We start from the raw sequence: 16,770 nt of genomic DNA on the forward strand, positions 1-16,770 counted from the left end.
TCTACAACGCGTGACGACTGGCGATTTAAGCCACATCCAGAATCTTCAAGGATACTACGACGAGATTGGATAGTTAAGATCAGCAGCGCTGGTGATCGATTCCAAGTTGAGGTGGATATATTTCTCGTAGGTAGATTTGCCGCATAGTCCTACCGTAAATGCATGAATATATTTCTTATCTTACACATTCGACGATGCTGAAAACTTTTAAAGAAGCGGTGGTTTGGCAGTAGTACAGGCGGATCTGGGCCCTCCACTGACAATTCATCACGCAGGTGTTGGCGTATGTCCTCGAGACTCTCCTGGTAGTTCCTCTTTGCTTGCATAATTCTGGCGGAAGCAAACTCAGGAGAAGGAGCATCGCTGCTGTAATCTGGTTCCGGTGATGACGTCGAAGCCGACAGAGCTCCAACAAGAACGTCAGAAACTCTTGTACACACGGCTTTGAAAACGGCTTCGGGGGTCTGGCAGTTATCCTTCGCGCGAGCATGCAGGATGGCGTTTTGAACGCCCGAAGCTAGAGCAGCGATCACCCCGGTCATTTTCCCGCGATTGTATGCCGTATCTACTCGCAGATTCTCTTCCTCACAAACTACTTGATGGTAGGTTGACCGATGTTTCTTCAAAAGCTGCATTTTTTGCTTGAGCACTTTGCTTCCTTGAGGCTCTGGAGCGACATCGGTCTGTCGTAGAGGTACATTCCGTGTACTGGTGTCTGCCCGAGACGGTTGATGGCTCTCTTCTTGATTTGCGGATTCAATTCGAGCAGCCCCTTCTGTTTTTTCCCTTGATTTCCTGTCATCTTGAATTCTGTTGCACTCTCTTTTGAAATCATGATCCGGATGAGCTGCGAACCAACGCTTTTTAGCAGCTTTCGAAAGCTTCAGCCATGCTTCTCGTAGTCGTTGACCGTCACGCCCACGAAGCCACTTGGAGTCTTGAATACGTTTTTGGTCAAAATCAAAGAACTTTCTTTTCTTGGCATAGGGACGGGCGTACGCGTTGCCCTTCGTTTCAGCATAAAACCAGACCGCTAGGTGGACCTTCATGCGAATGATGTGGCGGAAGATGCAAATTGAACCCAAAAAAGCTAAATCGACCGGGGTAATCCCGGGCCGCTATGTTTATACAATAACATCGAGGTCAGACACTTCCGAGGGTACTTACCTCGGAATAAGAGTATTTTTGACTAGCGCGAATCTTTAGTAACGTTAACAACAAACACAAAAGCCAACCGAACAATATTCGCACCGGGGTACCATTTCTCAAGTGCTACATCTACACTTTAACACCCAATAATCACGAAACAGCAGAATCATGCCACTGCCGGAAACTTTACACTTATATATTACGAATCGGCTCTGATAGAATTGTTGTATGAATGTGAACATTCTTATTATTTACAACAGAGCCCAATCATAGCAATATTGGCATATCTGTTGGAATAGCTTGTCGAACTCATATGACACTTCTGTAGCATTCAAATCACAAAGATCATCAGGATTATTTAGTAAAATTTAAAATCTTTATTTTTTAATAAATGTTATAGCATGAGCAATACTTAGCCTGTGCTTTTTCGATCTCTGTCCGGCGTGTGCGCCATCAGTGCTCTTCGCAAATTCTGGATTCTTGGCCATCACGTCTTCAGTAAAAGCCTTTACTTCATTCCTTAACATTCGTGAATTAAAGGCTCGTCCATCCATCGCGCAATAGGCCCCCCACCACTTGAGTCCATGAAGTGTCCGAATTTTTACGTCTACCCTTGTTCGCCTGAGTGGCGTATAGATAGGAAAATAATTTATCCTCTCGAAGAATAAATAAAAATCCGTCTATGATACCCCATTGCTTCGTGGGAGGTGTCCCAGGTGTGTAGCCAAGAAGTACAGAATGGTACACTAATGGACCGACATAAACCACATCTCCAGGACGCTGCACGATGATCACGGTGTTTGGATCTGAAGGCATTCTGTTGAAAGCCTCGTTATCACATCCAAACGAAAAAAAATCGCACTTTTAAAGTCCTTGAAAGCAATCCATATTTTAAATGTGTGTTGTAGAGTGGGTGGTATATAGGCCAAAACTCGTCCAGCATCCATGTGCCCAGGACTCTCACTATTACCAGCTTGTAGCCAACACTCTCTAGCGAAACCATATCCTTGGTTTAATTCCAAGCGAAATGCGTCTTTGTATGCACCGATGTGCCACGTACACTGATCGGGTGGCGCGCTTTGCACCTGCCGTCTGGTGACCATAGCGCGCTGGTGAATTAAAGTCGGTACGTCATGGTGCCCAAGGCTTCGTAAAGATGAACAGGTGTCTTAGGAATTGGCGTATGTTTTTCCGAAAGGGCAATCATGTAGTGAGCATCACAAAATACCAGTAATGGATTTTTGGTTGAGTTTAGTGTCGATAGGGTGAAATATTGTCGCAATAAAAGCTATTGGACTCGTCAAGTTTAGCTGCAATAAGCTCACGGTTGTAGTTTACACTACCAAGTTCTCCATCCAAAACAATCTGCTTTAATCTATGTAAATCATCCAACGACAACATTTGTTTGCGGACTAGATAGACAAATCTGCATAGCGATATATTAAAATGAGCAAAACAAAATTATTTGCCTCGCGTTATATTTCGTACCTTGCAAAAGCTGTACAGCTAGGTAGAAAGCGAGGCGACTCTGGGAATCACTGCCACGGTGGCACACTCACGTGAGTCCGACCACATGCGTGTGTTCATTCTATTTGCGCTTCAACATTTATTACACACTAAGCAAATGTATTTTCTTGGTTGACATATGATGTGAATGTGTAGGCCCAACCAAATGTTTATTGACCTATCCAACCAAATGTCTATTGACCTATCTAGACCCGACCTGGCATTGACCTCTTTCGGAGGCTATCGATGGTATTTACCAAGCCAGCTAAGCATCGGTTGATGTACACGCTTCTGGCGTGTACGCTCTGGCTGGTTCTATCGAAGCAGTCATTGGATGCTTTATAGTTCGAACCCATGCTTGATGTAACAGGTGTGAAGCAAACTTGAAGTAGACTCTTATAGCAGAACTACTTCATTCAACGAATGCAAAGCCTTGCAAGTGTTTTTTTGTTTATTGTTGTGGAGTCATTCCAACAAGACTATGACGATATGTTTCAACAGTGTATACCAGTGACAGCAAGAGGATGTCATGCCAAATAATCCAATTGTTCTAGCGCAACTCAAACACCATAATCTAACAGCATGCCTGAGCGCAAGTGATGGCTTGTCAAGCCGCTTGATAACATGGCTCACAGACTAGTGAAGGAGAATTACAGAAAGCAATTAACCCGACGGTATCTACAACTTACACGAGCAACACTCGTGCCAACACGCCTGGACGCGGTTATGAGATGTTCATCAACAGCGCTTGGTGTCATTTAGCTGGATCTTGGCACTCCATCAAGCATTCGTTTAAGTCCGTTCCACCGCAGACAACTCGCGTCAGCATTCCGCCTGATTCCTCGGTTGAGCTGTCGGACGACGAGGGCATTGCTGCCCCGCCAGCCAAGCGCCAGCAGCGTTCAGCTAAGGTCTCGGCGAAGCCATCGTTTCATTCCAAGCTCCCACCGACGCCTGCGGCTCCGAAGTCTCAGGTTCAAGCCAGGCGTACTTCCCGCCTTGGCAAGCCGTCGGTGAATTTGAGGGCTAAAGCAGCTGCGAAAGCAGCCAAGTCTCGACTGGGTTCCGGCGCTATTCCGCAACTCACGGTCCAGAACTCGTCGTCGCCACCGCACGGATGGTCTCCTCCAAGTGGAGGCGGGACTGGCAGCACGAAGACTCGGCCGACCAATGGGGCTTCGGTGGCGATTAGTGATTCCCGTCCTGAGTCACCGCAGGAAGTCCTGGAGGTCGGCGTCGACAGCTCAGTCCATGCGCTTCCCTCGCCCCATCCGTCTGACTCCTCGATGAACTCGCTGCCCGGCTCGCCAGCTAGGCCTGAGGATACCGAGGTTTGAACTTCACCTCCGGTCCAGTCGGGATCTCCGGACGATGAGTTGGAAGCTGGCCGAGACCTCGAAGAGAAGGCACCGGCCCCTGTCGACAGGAATTCTCCATTCAAGGAGTCGGTGGTGATCAAGCTTCGCTGTGAACGCCGCCTGGTTCGTCCTGCTTCTACTGTGGCCTCACTCCAGTCAAAATCCTCGGTCGAGCAGGATAATGCTCCCGATGACTTTGTCTTGGGCCTCGATGGAACGTCGGAGGCGGAACCCGAGGTTATGGACCTTACCGGACGTGATGCTGGAGATGGTTTTCGGTTTGGGGTGCCCTCCGAGAAATTCTGGAAGGAGAGTCTGTCAAAAAGGTTTCCCCTGCAGCAGAAGCTGATGTCTCAATCATTCCCGTAACTAGTTTGTTGTGAGCTTTGATATACAGTACCTGAACCAACTATTGAGCAGCGGACTCTCCAGGAGATTATCCGGGCTCCTCCAAATGATAACCAATTTCATCCCGCGTTCAAGCTCATCCAGAACATCATCGGGGGACGTCCGGACGATTAACCAAGCTGTAAGTAACGTCTCCAGTAGCCTGGTGGCGATGCGTCTGGTTCGTATAACGTCCTTGGCGATGTTGAATAGATCGGCACTATCGTCGTAAACTTTGTTTACGTCGGGTACCTTGCGTCGAAATCGTCCACGTACGTGGCCCAAACAGCGAATTCAGGGCTGTTAACAACACGATTATTTCGCTTCGGCTTGCCAAGCTTCATCAACTGGAATACATCGTCAGGGACTTTTGCTGTGGCTAACCAGCGCTGCATTTGTTCGGTCTGCAACTTTATGGCGACATCCTTTGTTTTCGGGGTTCGTTTGGCTTTCGATCATGGTGTACAGGTCCGCGTCGTCATAGAGCGTAAGTAGTATCGAGGTCGCGGATGTGCCTATCGTGGAGCTTTTCGCATTCTAATCGTCGACGCCTGTGAGCCACTGAACGAAGTTCTCGTATCCGTTCGTGAGGGAGAACAGTGAATCCTCAATCTTGTCGAGTTGCATCAGATGTTGACAGATGCTATGACGATTTATACATCACCTGTCCAGCAATCTGCAACCAAGCAACCTGCAACGAGCAACCTGCAACCAATACCAGCAGCATTCGTTTGGCAACGGACCGACAGGCACACGAAAACTCCGCCTGTAGCCTAGGTAACAGCCGTAGCTGCGAGCCTCCCTCATTTCGCTTCATTCAATCAATCAGTCTTCATTTTTCCTATTCAACCTCAAGTCCTCTCCAAGACTCCGTATCACGTGACAATTTCGAAATTAGGAGTGAAAACTCTGTACGACCGTGTTTCGAGGCACTACCGGGTACACCCGACTAAGTGCGACTATACTGCAAGACTCCCCGCGCTGCTGAAGACATCGCCGAACCTGAGACATGCCCAGCAGTCAAGTATCCACGACAACAATATGAATCAGTCCCCGACGCCAGTGCAGCCTTCTTCTACCTCGTCTCGTACGCCGGCACCGCAAGGTCCAGGTGCGTCATCAACGTCGCCACCCGGGGCGGTCACTAGTGACGCCGTTCTCGGCCAACTGCTTCATGTGATGGCCGTGCAGCAGCAAGCCATGCATCTGCAGCAGCAGCAATTTCAATCGTTAATGGAGCAACAGAGTAACTTCCAGCGCGAGATGTTTGAACAGCAGTCACGTGCCACTCGCCAGAAGCACAAGACTAACCCTCCGAAGTTATATGGGCGTGCCTAGAGCTATGGCGTTTCGGTATTGAAGAGCGCCTGAGTACCTTTGCTGTCGAGCGCGATAGCTGCGACTCACGATTTGTCGACATGGTCGTCCCGTTTTTGAGACCGGACGCCATGTCCTGGTACAGACAGTACCCTCACTTTCGACACATGGGTACACGCATAATTTTCAACAGTAAAATTTATTAAGGCAGGTGATCAGACTTGAGGGTCCTACAGGTGCACAGTTGAAAGTCGAAGAATGACCTCGCCTACGTTGACGTCGTGTCTGTAGCTGCAGCTCGCCCCGTTGTCTGGCTTGCCCTTGAGGCCAAAATAGCAGATTCCGGCATGACGAAAACAGTTCTTGATCGTCTCCTTGCCTGTGTCCTCACGCCAGGCATCACTGCACCAGCGCATAGCTCGGAGCCGGTCGATCGCGTACGCGTCTTTTTTGATAGTAACTGGCTCACCCAGCTTGTCGTAGACCCAACGGAGTTGCTGCGTCTTGTATGCCACTATAATACACGCGTCCATCAGTTGGAGGAACGCTGCCGTGTTGAGCGGGAGGTGCTTCACCAGAACCTGAAAGCGCTAGATGAACTGGACCCGGTGCCTACCATGTTCCCGCGCACAAATACCTCTATAATAACTTTTTTTGTTTCGTATAAAACAGACACGGGTTATAGGCAGACCTCCGTGTCGGAAGTGATCGTGGTGACTGTACCGGCAGTTCAAAAACAATTTCGGTGACCAGCCTGGGACATGGTTCGTCTTCAAACAGCAAATTCGTGTTCGCTTTCGCAAAAGCGACTTCGAGTTCAAACTACTCTCAAAATTGTACGATCTCCAGGTGACGCGCTCGCAGCATGAATATACATCGAAGTTCATGCTGCTGCTCTCCCAATCATCACTGGAACTGCCTGAAATGGTAAAGTGCTGGTTGTACCAGCAGGATCTGCGCCCAGATACCTCACGTCATATATCTCAAAACATCACTTTCACTCTGCAGGAAACTATCGCCCACGCGCAGCGCTTCGAAGACGCCCGCAAGCACTCCAAGTTCCGACAAAATCAGAATCAGGAGGGTTCGGGGTCAACTCCAACTTCGGCTTCAACTCGACCTGACGCGATAGGCTCGACTAAGCCCATTTCCGGAAGACCAAACCCGCTTCGGGATCTAGTCATCCTAAAGCGACAGGTTTTGTACCCACCTGTCTTCACTGCGGTGTGGATGGCCATATCGCCCCTGCTTGCCTAGATCGACAGCGGGGTGGTGGTGGCCGTTGTGGTGTAGTTCCACACCAAAATTCGGTCGCCGGTATGTGACCCGACACCGACTACCGGTGACAGCAGCCTGGGTGAGCGAAGGCGTAGCAGAGTAAGAGCGGTCAGGTGTCTCAGAATCATATCTGCTACGGTACTGTCCAGGTGTATCAGAGAGAGAGCGGTTCGGTGTCTTAGAGTGGGAGCTGTCACGGTAATTCCCGCCGAGTACTGAAGTCGGTGAAAGTGTTTGAAAGTCAGTGCGGTCCGGCGTTGCAAAGTGAGAGCGGAGTCGGTAATTCTCTCTGAGTCAAAAAGTCAGCGGGATCTCAAGATAGTTACATAAGGACTCAGTGTGGGGTCAGTTGAAATCCGAAACACCTTCATTTCACTAGGTATTTGTATAGGACACAGGGAAAAGTAGGTTAGAGCCTTAGCGGCTCTTCGGAGTGATAACAAACAAACAGATCAGAATTTTCCAAGTCCAAGACAAGCGTACACTATCCGGTAAGTCCCTGCGCGGGCTGGATTATGTCTGCCGTCAGCACCCGAGAGGCATAGCTTGTAGAGTGCTTACATGTAGCCCCAAGAGACAAGTCGGGTAGGGCAAGGAACTCGCCGAGCGCGCCAAGGACAAGTCCCGCCGAGTCTGCGGGCCGGTACGCCGGATAGCCCGGGTGTCATGATACGTCTAGCAGAGAAGCCTTTGCTCTCGGTGGCCCGTAAAAGCGCTCGCGCGCCGTCGTCCATCTTTTGGTGGAGGGCACGGTTTTGAGGAACGGGAGTCAATTGTGGTGTTGCAAAACACACAAATACCGTCAGATGTGGATCTCCAGCACAAACCGCAACAATCGCCGAATTCGGTCGGCGCTTGTTGGCCTGCGCAGGGGTTGTCCCCTCGCGGTTCGGCCCAACCGGGACAGCAGATGTCTCGCCTCTCGCTGACACCTGCCAACCAAGGTCCACTCTTCCGGAGATCCGCCGAGCTAGCGGACTCCGTTCACAAACCCCTGTGCCCTCCTCCAAAGGATGGACGGCGGCGTGCTAACGCTTTTACAGGCCGCCGGGGCAGAAGCAACCCGACTTGAAGAGTAACGGCACCCGGGCTGTCCGGCGTACCGGCTCGCTGAGTTAACGAGACTTTTCCTTCGCGGTTGGCGAGCACCCAACGCCCAACACGGACCGACCTAATCGCTTGGCACTGCCAGTCGAGTACCCTACAAGCTATGCCTCTCGGGTACCGACGGCAGGCATAATCCGACCCCGTGCAGGGCCTTACCGGAAAGTGTGCAGGTGTTGTGGGCCTAGAAATTTCTGCTCTGTTTGTTCTTAAGTCTTTTGGGCGCCCTGAAAGGGCGCCTCCACTATTCCTAAGGTCCTATACAAATATCAAGTGGAATGGAATGGTTTCGGATCTCGGCCGACCCTTCACCCCGCTACAACGGCTCGAACTCGGCGGAGCCGGATAAGCTGTCCGGATAACCCGGCGAGCTCGACGGGGAGGTCTCGCCGACTCGGCTGAGTGCTGCTGGGCTTGCCGGGCTCACGCTTGGTCCTCTTGTGCGCCTTCTGGCCGTGCCCCGCGTCGTCTGGGTGGCCGGCGGCTCTGTTTAGCCGAGCCCAGGGCCTGGAAACTGCCTCGGACTTGGCTGAGCGTCTCCTAGCGCTCCCCGCACACGGCCTGCCGTACGCGCGTCTTCCCCTTGCGTGGCACCACCCGTCCTTGGTCTCCGGTGCTGCCCCGGTCACGTCGTCCTTGGTCTCCGGTGCTGCCCCGGTCACGTTCTGAGCCGAGGTGGTGAGGGACTTGATCATCACTCTGGGTCAACCTTTCTCTTCGGCTCCAAACCCAACGGCATCGTCATTCTTCCATCGTCATGCCGAGTCGCGGCGAGGCTGCTGTCTCCTCGGTAAGTTGATTCCTCGCTTAGTACTTGGTGGGCTCCCACTTTGCTGCTTTTCCTTCAGGCTTCGTCACCAAGTGCTCCGAATCTGCAGCCGCCTCAAGTTGTGGTGAGGTCCGCCGAGTCGCTTGGTCAGCCGTCCCGGACTTCAGGGGTCAGCGATGGGCGAGATGGGTTGCTCATCGATCTGACCAACTTCCTGAAATTCGACCGGGTGTCCGGTCCAGCTTCTCGCACCTCTCCCCCTCGTCCGTCGAGTTCGCATGGCGACACCACTTCGGACGGCGCCGGTATTGACCGGTCGAACTCGGCGGAGCAAGCGAGCCTAAGCTCCCTTGAGGCGCTGGTGCGGGCCGAGTCGGCTAACCGTCAGGAGGAGAACGCAGCTCTCGCTCGGCTCCTGGCATTCATCTCGACTCGGCCTTCTCCTGCCATCGACCCGTCGGGGCGACGCGCTCTCCTCTCCGCTTCTTCCCTTGCTGAGGTCACGGACGTTCTTTAGGGCCAGCAGCCTACGCCGAGTTCCTCGAATGACGTGGCTGCTCTCTGGGTCGAGCTGAGAACCGCCGAGTCCGTCAACACCCACTTGTCTCTGTGTTTAGACTCACTGGCTGTGGAGAACGCCGAGCTCCGGGACAAGATGGAGGTCGCCGAGCGTGAGCGTGCTCTTTGGGAGCGGGAGGCCAAGAAGCTGGCTTTCTTTATGACTTCTTTCCGTAAGTCTCTGGCTGCGACCGAGGCCTCCCTCAAGACCGCCCGCGAGGATCAGTTAAAGAATGTGGCTGCTGCTTTTGCTCACGCCGAGGCCTTCCGGGCGCAAGTCAAGGAGCACGACGCCGAGATCGCGCGTCTCGTTAACGCCATCTCGACGCGGAACGCTGAGTACGCCACCTTGTAAGGGGTGGCGTCTAAGGACTTCGAGCAGCTCACCGAGTCAGCTCGGCTCCTCTCGTCCGGGGACTCCCAGCCTCTCCGTCACACTCAGGCCGCCATCGCTGACCAACGCCGGGTCATCCTCAACCAGAAGAGGAACATCGTCCGCCAGGGTTTTCTGCCAATGCATGACCCTCACATGGCTGCAGCTGCCAGTGCTGGTCTGGATGTGCCAGGGCTCAACCCCGCCGAGCTGCAGCTGAATGCGCGCTTGTGTATGGTGTTGGCGGCGAGGTTCCCGGAAGTGATGGACATCCCTGCTGGAGAGACTCGGTCGATCGAGTTGGTCATCCTTCCTCGCCAGGATGGGTCATCAGCGACTCCGCCGACTTCAGTGGTTTCGTCGAGATCGTCGTTTCTCGGCTTCTCGACTCGTCCGTCCTCTCCAGTGCGTCCGCCGAGTTCTCCCGTGGCGCCTGCATCTGCATCGGCCGCAGTGTCAACCCAGTCGACCCGCTCGTCAAGGCTCCGTCGGAGTAAGTCAGTGGGTCAGCTTCATCGAGCTCGGCTGGACATTTTGACGCCAGCTGAGCGGCTTCGCCGATTCGCGAATCCCAAGTCGCCCACTGCTGCGGGGCCCCGGCGGAAAGAGCACGTACCGACTCCTCAGCCTAATGCATGTCCCCTTCCCGGCGAGCCTGGGTATGAGGAGGCTGTTGCCTTGTTCGACGAAGTTGCCCAAGAAGAGCTTGGTCTGCCGAGTGTCTCGTCCTCGAACTCGGCGGACGTCCGGGTCGGCGACCTTGATAAAGCTGATTCATCCAACGACTCGGCTATCGACTTCGACGCGCCTGATCTCGCTGAACCACTGGTTCCTCTCGTTCCGTACTCGGGTTCTCCATCACCCTCACCGGCGGCTGGTTCAGATGCTGGTACTCCTTCGGCTGGGCACGTGGCTCCACCTGTTGCTTCTGCCCCAGGCTCCTCTTCTGGGCGGCTCCCGTATCGACGGTGGCTGCCTCGTCGGCGGGATCCGCTCCAGCTTCGAGCTCGGCGACACCACACACGTCGGCGTCTCGGCTCTGGTGGTCCTTGTGGCCGCTTCCAGCTCGGCTAGTTCTTCCGTGGTTGGGAGCGCGGTTCGCTCGGCTGCTGCTTCGGCCTTGGCCTCACGCGTCGGTTATTATCTTGCTCGGCCTCTCTGTCGTCGTCGCGACCTCGGGTGCGTGGGGCTGATCGATCCAGTTCGATTTCGTCGACCTTGCTGACCCAAGATCCAAGCTCTCCATCGAGTTCTACTCGTCCTGCCGTGCCTTCTGGCTCTGCCGCGTTGACCTCGCCCTCCAGCCGGCCAGCCCGAGTTAAGGCGGTCACTGCTCGGGCTTTCAGTGTTCACCTCCTGCACGAGCTGGACACTCCCGACAACGTCGTCCTCGATCGACTGCACTCCCAGGGCTTGTCTAGCGACAGCTCCGTCGACCCCACTGGGACATCGGCTCACCCACTGATTATCTCGGACGGATCTTCGGATTCAGGTGATGGTGGGGACGAGAGTACTGGACTCGGCGGAGTTGTTCCAGACTCTGCCTCCTCCTACTGGCAAAGATCGGTCGTATCGCGCAGCCCGTCGTACCCTACTGGGCACCTCCGCCGAGTCGGATGACTCGGACTCGGCTCACCCCAAGGGAAAAAACAAACGGCCCAAGAAGAAACGTGCCTACAAGCTCAAGCACAGACGCAGGCTCAACCACGAGCGCAAGTCCAAGTACGAGTCGAAGAACCGATCCAAGTCCAAGAAATCGAAACGCCGAGCTTCTCCTGACTCGGCGGGTTACTCTCGGTCGGCTAAGCGTAACAAGAAATCAGCTCCGCCGAGTTCTCCTAGGTTGGCTAGCTCGGCTAGTCATTCCCGTCCAGCTCCGCCGAGTTCTCCTGGCTCTGTTAGCTCGGCTAGTCGTCCCCGGCTGGCTCCAGCTCGCTCAGCAGGGACACGGATCACAGCGGGGGACCCGGTGTTGCCTCTGGCTCTGCGGATTTCGTGTGCCGTGTTGCAGACCCGCGCTACACAGGCGGTGTCGCGGGACTCCCGGATTTCTCCGCAATTAGCTCAACTCAAAGCGCAGCGGTTCCTGCACTTTGGATCTGATGTTGGAGCGCGATCGTCGGTCTCCAAACAGGGCGGATTGCCGTGGATACTTCGACTGGCAAACCCCGGGTGCCTCCCACCAAGTGCTCTCCAGCTAGTATCCGACGTCTTCGATCCGGGCCACCCCCGGCAAAGCCTTCGTCGCCTCCTTCCAGACACTCCTTTCGTCTTCTCTCCGCGAGTGTTTGAGAAGGCGCGATCTCGGCTCGCTAGCTACGCTAGGCCGAGCAACTTGATGGAGCGACTGGGTGACCTTTGGGTGAAGATTCGTGGTGAAATTCCGGTTCCGACTGACAGCAAGCGTTCGGTCGTCGACAATCCGACTCGGTACTTCGTGGCTCTGTACGAGCGGAATCACTGGATTGTTGGGTCGAGTGTCCTGATGGGTCTTCACCCCTCTCAGAATGTCGGATCGACCTACGAAGAGATCGCCGATTCGTACGGGCTCTAGCTCTTGTACAAAGCTGCTCGGAAGCGCCGTAGCGACGCCTTTCGGAGCTTGATGACGATCCTGCCCGATGAGCTACACTCGGCGGACTTGCAGCTCCGGAGGTGGACTCCGAGCTTTTCTTCGCCCCTTCCGTTGCGTTATACCCGCTGGTGAATCTCGCTTGGGTGCCCTCGGACACGGATTGATGTCAAGCAGCGAGATCGGTTGATTGCAGCGAGCCTTGGCGAGCTTGGTGGTTGACGGACCTGGCGGCCCATCCCATCAGCACGTGCTTCAGATTTCGGAACGTCGAGTTCCTGGTGTTCACGTCGAAGGGTGTTGACCCTCGCCTCGTGGAGGACTCGGTCGACGAAGACGTGGACACGGACGAAGCGGCCCCGCCCAGATGTCGTCGAGTGCCCCGGTTCCCTCGAACCGGTCGGGCATTCACATCTTCCAAGGGTGCGAAACTGGAGAACTCGGCTGGTCGGCGGAGGACCTTGACCCACCGTCTGGGTCCCTGCTCAGCTCACCTAACCTGTGTGGGCCGTTGCCGGTGTATTCTATCTTCGGACCGGCGTCGCTCGAGGGGCCTCTCGACTCGACGAGTCAGCCGGCGCTGCCTCCCAGCTCGGCTGGTGTCTCCGCTTCGGTCACTCCCGGTCCTGTCGGCCCAGTGAGCTCGGCCACAGCAGCAAGCTCGGCAGCGGCAGCAAGTCCAGTGATGGCGGCGAGCTCGGCGATGGCTGCCAGCTCGGCTGCTCCTGCTAGCTCCGCTACCACAGCAAGCTCGGCTAGTGGTTCCATGAATTTGTTGGCCGTGGCTGCTTCGCTTGCGGGATCGATCACTTTGTCAGCACACCATGATGTTCAACTTCGATGCGCCAGCTCGGCTCCTTGTGATTTCCTTTCTCCATAACTTCCATTTCGTAATTCATGCAATACATGTAGTTTGACGCAGTAGCTTTCCTCAACTCGTCTCGGCCTGTTGGTCTTCTCCGAGTCGGTGGATCATCATTTTGTTTTGGTGCAATAGCTTTTAAGCCTCATCTGCAACTTGCACCACTTGCAGACGGTTTTCACGTTTCTTTTGCTGCAGATAGTCAAAGAGAAGCCCTCCGCACGAGAGGTTTGACAGTGGTTCCCAAGTTGGCTCATCGTAGCCGACCCACTCCACTCTGAACATCCTCTGCGTCCGGGCCGTGCTAGTGGATAGCGGTAACTCGATTTCTAAAATGGCCTCGACTTCGAACATGCCAGTGTCCTCGTCCGGTACCCATCTGTCTTCTGGGAGCAGTTCTTCATCGAAGTCGAGTCGGTCCGACTCGGTGAGCTTAACTACCAGCCGAGTTGATGGTCTCTCGCCGGATCCAGTGACAGCTTTCAATCTGGGGACGTGAACGACAGGGTAGAATCTGTATCCGTTCTTGTCAGGGAGTTCTAGCTCGTAAGCAAACTCTTCAACCTTCGTTTTTACTCTGAACGGCCCATTCCATCGATGGGCGAGCTTCTTAGTCAGACCGGGCTTGACACTTTCCATGAACAACCACACTTGGTCACCTTCGTTGAACAAGGCCTTCCTGGGTTCTGCGGCCTCAGCGGGCTCGGCGGACTCGGCTGGACTCGAAGGATTCGATGTCTCCATCTATTTCTGTCCGTCCAGCTGAGTAGTCTTCTCCGCCGAGTTATTCTGACTCGGTTTCTGGATCGCACCGCTGGGTTTCACTTCGAGCACTAGCAGGGACAGCTCTCCTTTCGATTCGGCTAAGTGCTTCGTTGTGTTCCCTCGCTCGCCTGGCTTTCTCCTTTAGTTTGAACTCGGCGGCCAATCGCAGTGCCACTTCTCTCTGTCGGTTGGTGGTGCAATGAGCCTAACCTGATTCACTACTTTAGATTACACGTCGCGCTACGTGTATGAGGAAGCGTAGGAGTTTATTAATAATTTGAATTAATTATACTTGAGTCCACAAGTATAATATAAATCAAATAAAACACCAAATAGCTAGTTTAAGGTAAAGTGATAACTGTATTGTTTGTGAATTGATCTTCCTCCTAAATCTGCTAAAACTGTTTATCATCTATGAAAGGGATTGACAGCGGCTGGCGGACAGAGCCCCGCTAATATGCACGTCTCTAATTGGTAGAAAGATGCTGTTTTCTACCAATAGGATCTTTGGGTAGGTGTGGACCACTCAATGTGGTGGCCCACTTCAATGTATCCATTGGTGTGACTTACACCACGGTGAGGAAGTATCTAAAACTTTTAACAGATATCTTACACGCACAAGCTTGTAGCCACTTGTACGTGTAACCCCGTTACACCATCCCCCCCTTAAGGTTAGACGCGCGGGGTCCCCGCACGTCAATCTTCTGAATTGACCATTCGTCAATTCTCCGCGTTCGGAGAAGAAACCCGCGCTCATTCAACGATGAGCGCGCCTCAAGAGCAGAAGACTTCGAAGTCGGTGGAGAGTTATCTCTCCATCGGTGACTACTTCGAACGCCAGAAGGCGAAGTATGGCGATGTCGTCGACTTTGACGACGACGATGAAGACATGGAGGACGAGGAGGACTCGTCCTCAAAGCGCAGAGACTCAGTGTCGAGCGATTCGCTCGACCCCCACGCTAAGAACATTCACCCGCGTGAAGGGGACGAATCGGACGCTTCGAGTTCGAAACGTTCGCGAACTGAGAGTGATACCCCACTCGCTTCCGCTGGGGCTCTCAGTACTCCGCGCGTTGCAGCTGCAGCGCGTGATTCCAAAGCTCAAGGCTCTCCGTGGATACCGTCCGCGTCCGAGATCTCGGACCGGTATGGGAATTCTGTACCTCCGAATGAGGTGCCGCTGTACGTATGCAGCACCATCAAAGATGACGCCGTGGCTGCCGAGCTGCACTTGGATGCGGAGACGCATCAAAGGCGCGATTATTACATCGGACTCTTTCATGAGCTCCGATGGTTTCAAAGCAAGAAGACATCTTCTCGCAGCAAAGTGCCCGAGTGGCAGGCACTTTGTCAAAGTTGGAATGATTTTGTTGAGAACTTCAACAAAAAGCCGAATGCTTACCGTGATCGGATTAAGCAAGCGCGTGATCGCTTCGAGACGTACTCGAAGCGTGGAAAGTTGGAGCAACTCCACGTTGCTGCGGAGGAGGCAAATGTGCCGTGCGCTGTGCCCGACGGCTTTCAGTGCGCGAAGTGCTTCCCAGGCGCGGTCCGCTTGAGTGACCGCGACCTGAACGGGTGCACGTCATTCCGTGTGCCCGAGAGTCTCAAAGAGCTCCGTGCTAAGTTCTTAGCACGTGAGGGTTCGGGCGCTAGCGATGACCGCAGCGCTCGCATTATTTCCGCTGCGCCAGCGCGTACTGCTTCTCGTACGCCCTCACCATTTCCGGAACGTCCTCCAGCAAGACGTTCCGCGGCTCCCATGTATCTCGATGGGGAGGAAATCCTCTCCAACGAATACGAAAACGAGCCCCTTGAGGGTTCGTTTTCGGGATACTATGGTCAACAATCCGCTCAACAATCCAGCGGGTTGAGCCGCGGGCGTCACGGATCGGCGGTGGCGGGGGTGGGAACACGCCCCGGGTATGATCAGCCCCGGGCTGATCAGTACACGTCTCTCCACGACCGGGTGACTGCCGTGGAGCGTCTGCAGGGTGCTGAGTTCGCCGCCCTGAAACAGGAGCTGGCGAACCAGAAGGCTCAGGTAGCGGCGGTCTCGCAGACCGCCTCGAATATCCAGGTCGAGCTGGGGACCCAGATGAAGGGGTTGCTCCAGCGCGTCCGCGCGCTGGAGGAGAGGCTGCTCGTCGCCGAGGCCAAGGCTTCCGCTTCTGCCTCGGCTCCTGCCGAAGCTTCGGGTCAGCCGAGCTAGATGGCTCGTGCTGCAGGTATGGCTTCAGCCGTCCGACGTAAAAGGTTGGATGGACGCGCATGCTAGACGGTATGTCTAGCGTGTAAGCGTTGCCGTGCCGTGCCAACACAGTGAACGGCCCGTTGAAGCGCGGAGCAAGCTTGCTTGCTCCGAAGTCCGAAACTGCATGTTTAGGCAAGGTTTGCGTAGCTAACAAAACCAATGAACTAACTTTAAATTCATTTGTGTTGCCTCTGCCCACATTGTCTGCGTTCAGCTTCTGTTGGTCAACAGAAGCTGCTATTGCATCTTGGACAAACCGGATTACGGCTTGTCTTTTGGTGTGGACGTTGATTGCATCCGAGCTGAAGTCATTCAGCTCGCTCTCTGCTAAAAGCCCGACCTCTGCGTGGTTCTTCGCGGTGTCTGCGCCCTGCGCAGACCCGTGGTCTTTGTCCTTGTTGTTGGAGGAGTCTGGGCCCTGAGCAGACTCATGCGGTTTGTTCGTTGTTGCAGCTGACACTGTGCAAGTGTCAGCGGTTTTCTGCGGCTGCTGTATTGCAGTCGTAGATCCTCCCCCA

General features: G+C 54.2%; 1 protein-coding gene across 1 annotated transcript; it reads left to right on the forward strand.

The window, feature by feature from the left end:
* Nucleotides 1–9,523: 9,523 nt before the first annotated feature.
* On the forward strand, nucleotides 9,524–9,781 carry IUM83_13218 (uncharacterized protein; the record flags this gene model as incomplete). Its single annotated transcript, XM_067937879.1, has 1 exon — nucleotides 9,524–9,781. One exon carries the CDS (start codon nucleotides 9,524–9,526, stop codon nucleotides 9,779–9,781), a length of 258 nt encoding a protein of 85 aa, XP_067787005.1.
* Between the last annotated feature and the right edge of the window lie 6,989 nt (nucleotides 9,782–16,770).

Source organism: Phytophthora cinnamomi (genome assembly GCF_018691715.1).
Source record: "Phytophthora cinnamomi strain GKB4 chromosome Unknown Contig63, whole genome shotgun sequence".
NCBI lineage: Eukaryota > Oomycota > Peronosporomycetes > Peronosporales > Peronosporaceae > Phytophthora > Phytophthora cinnamomi.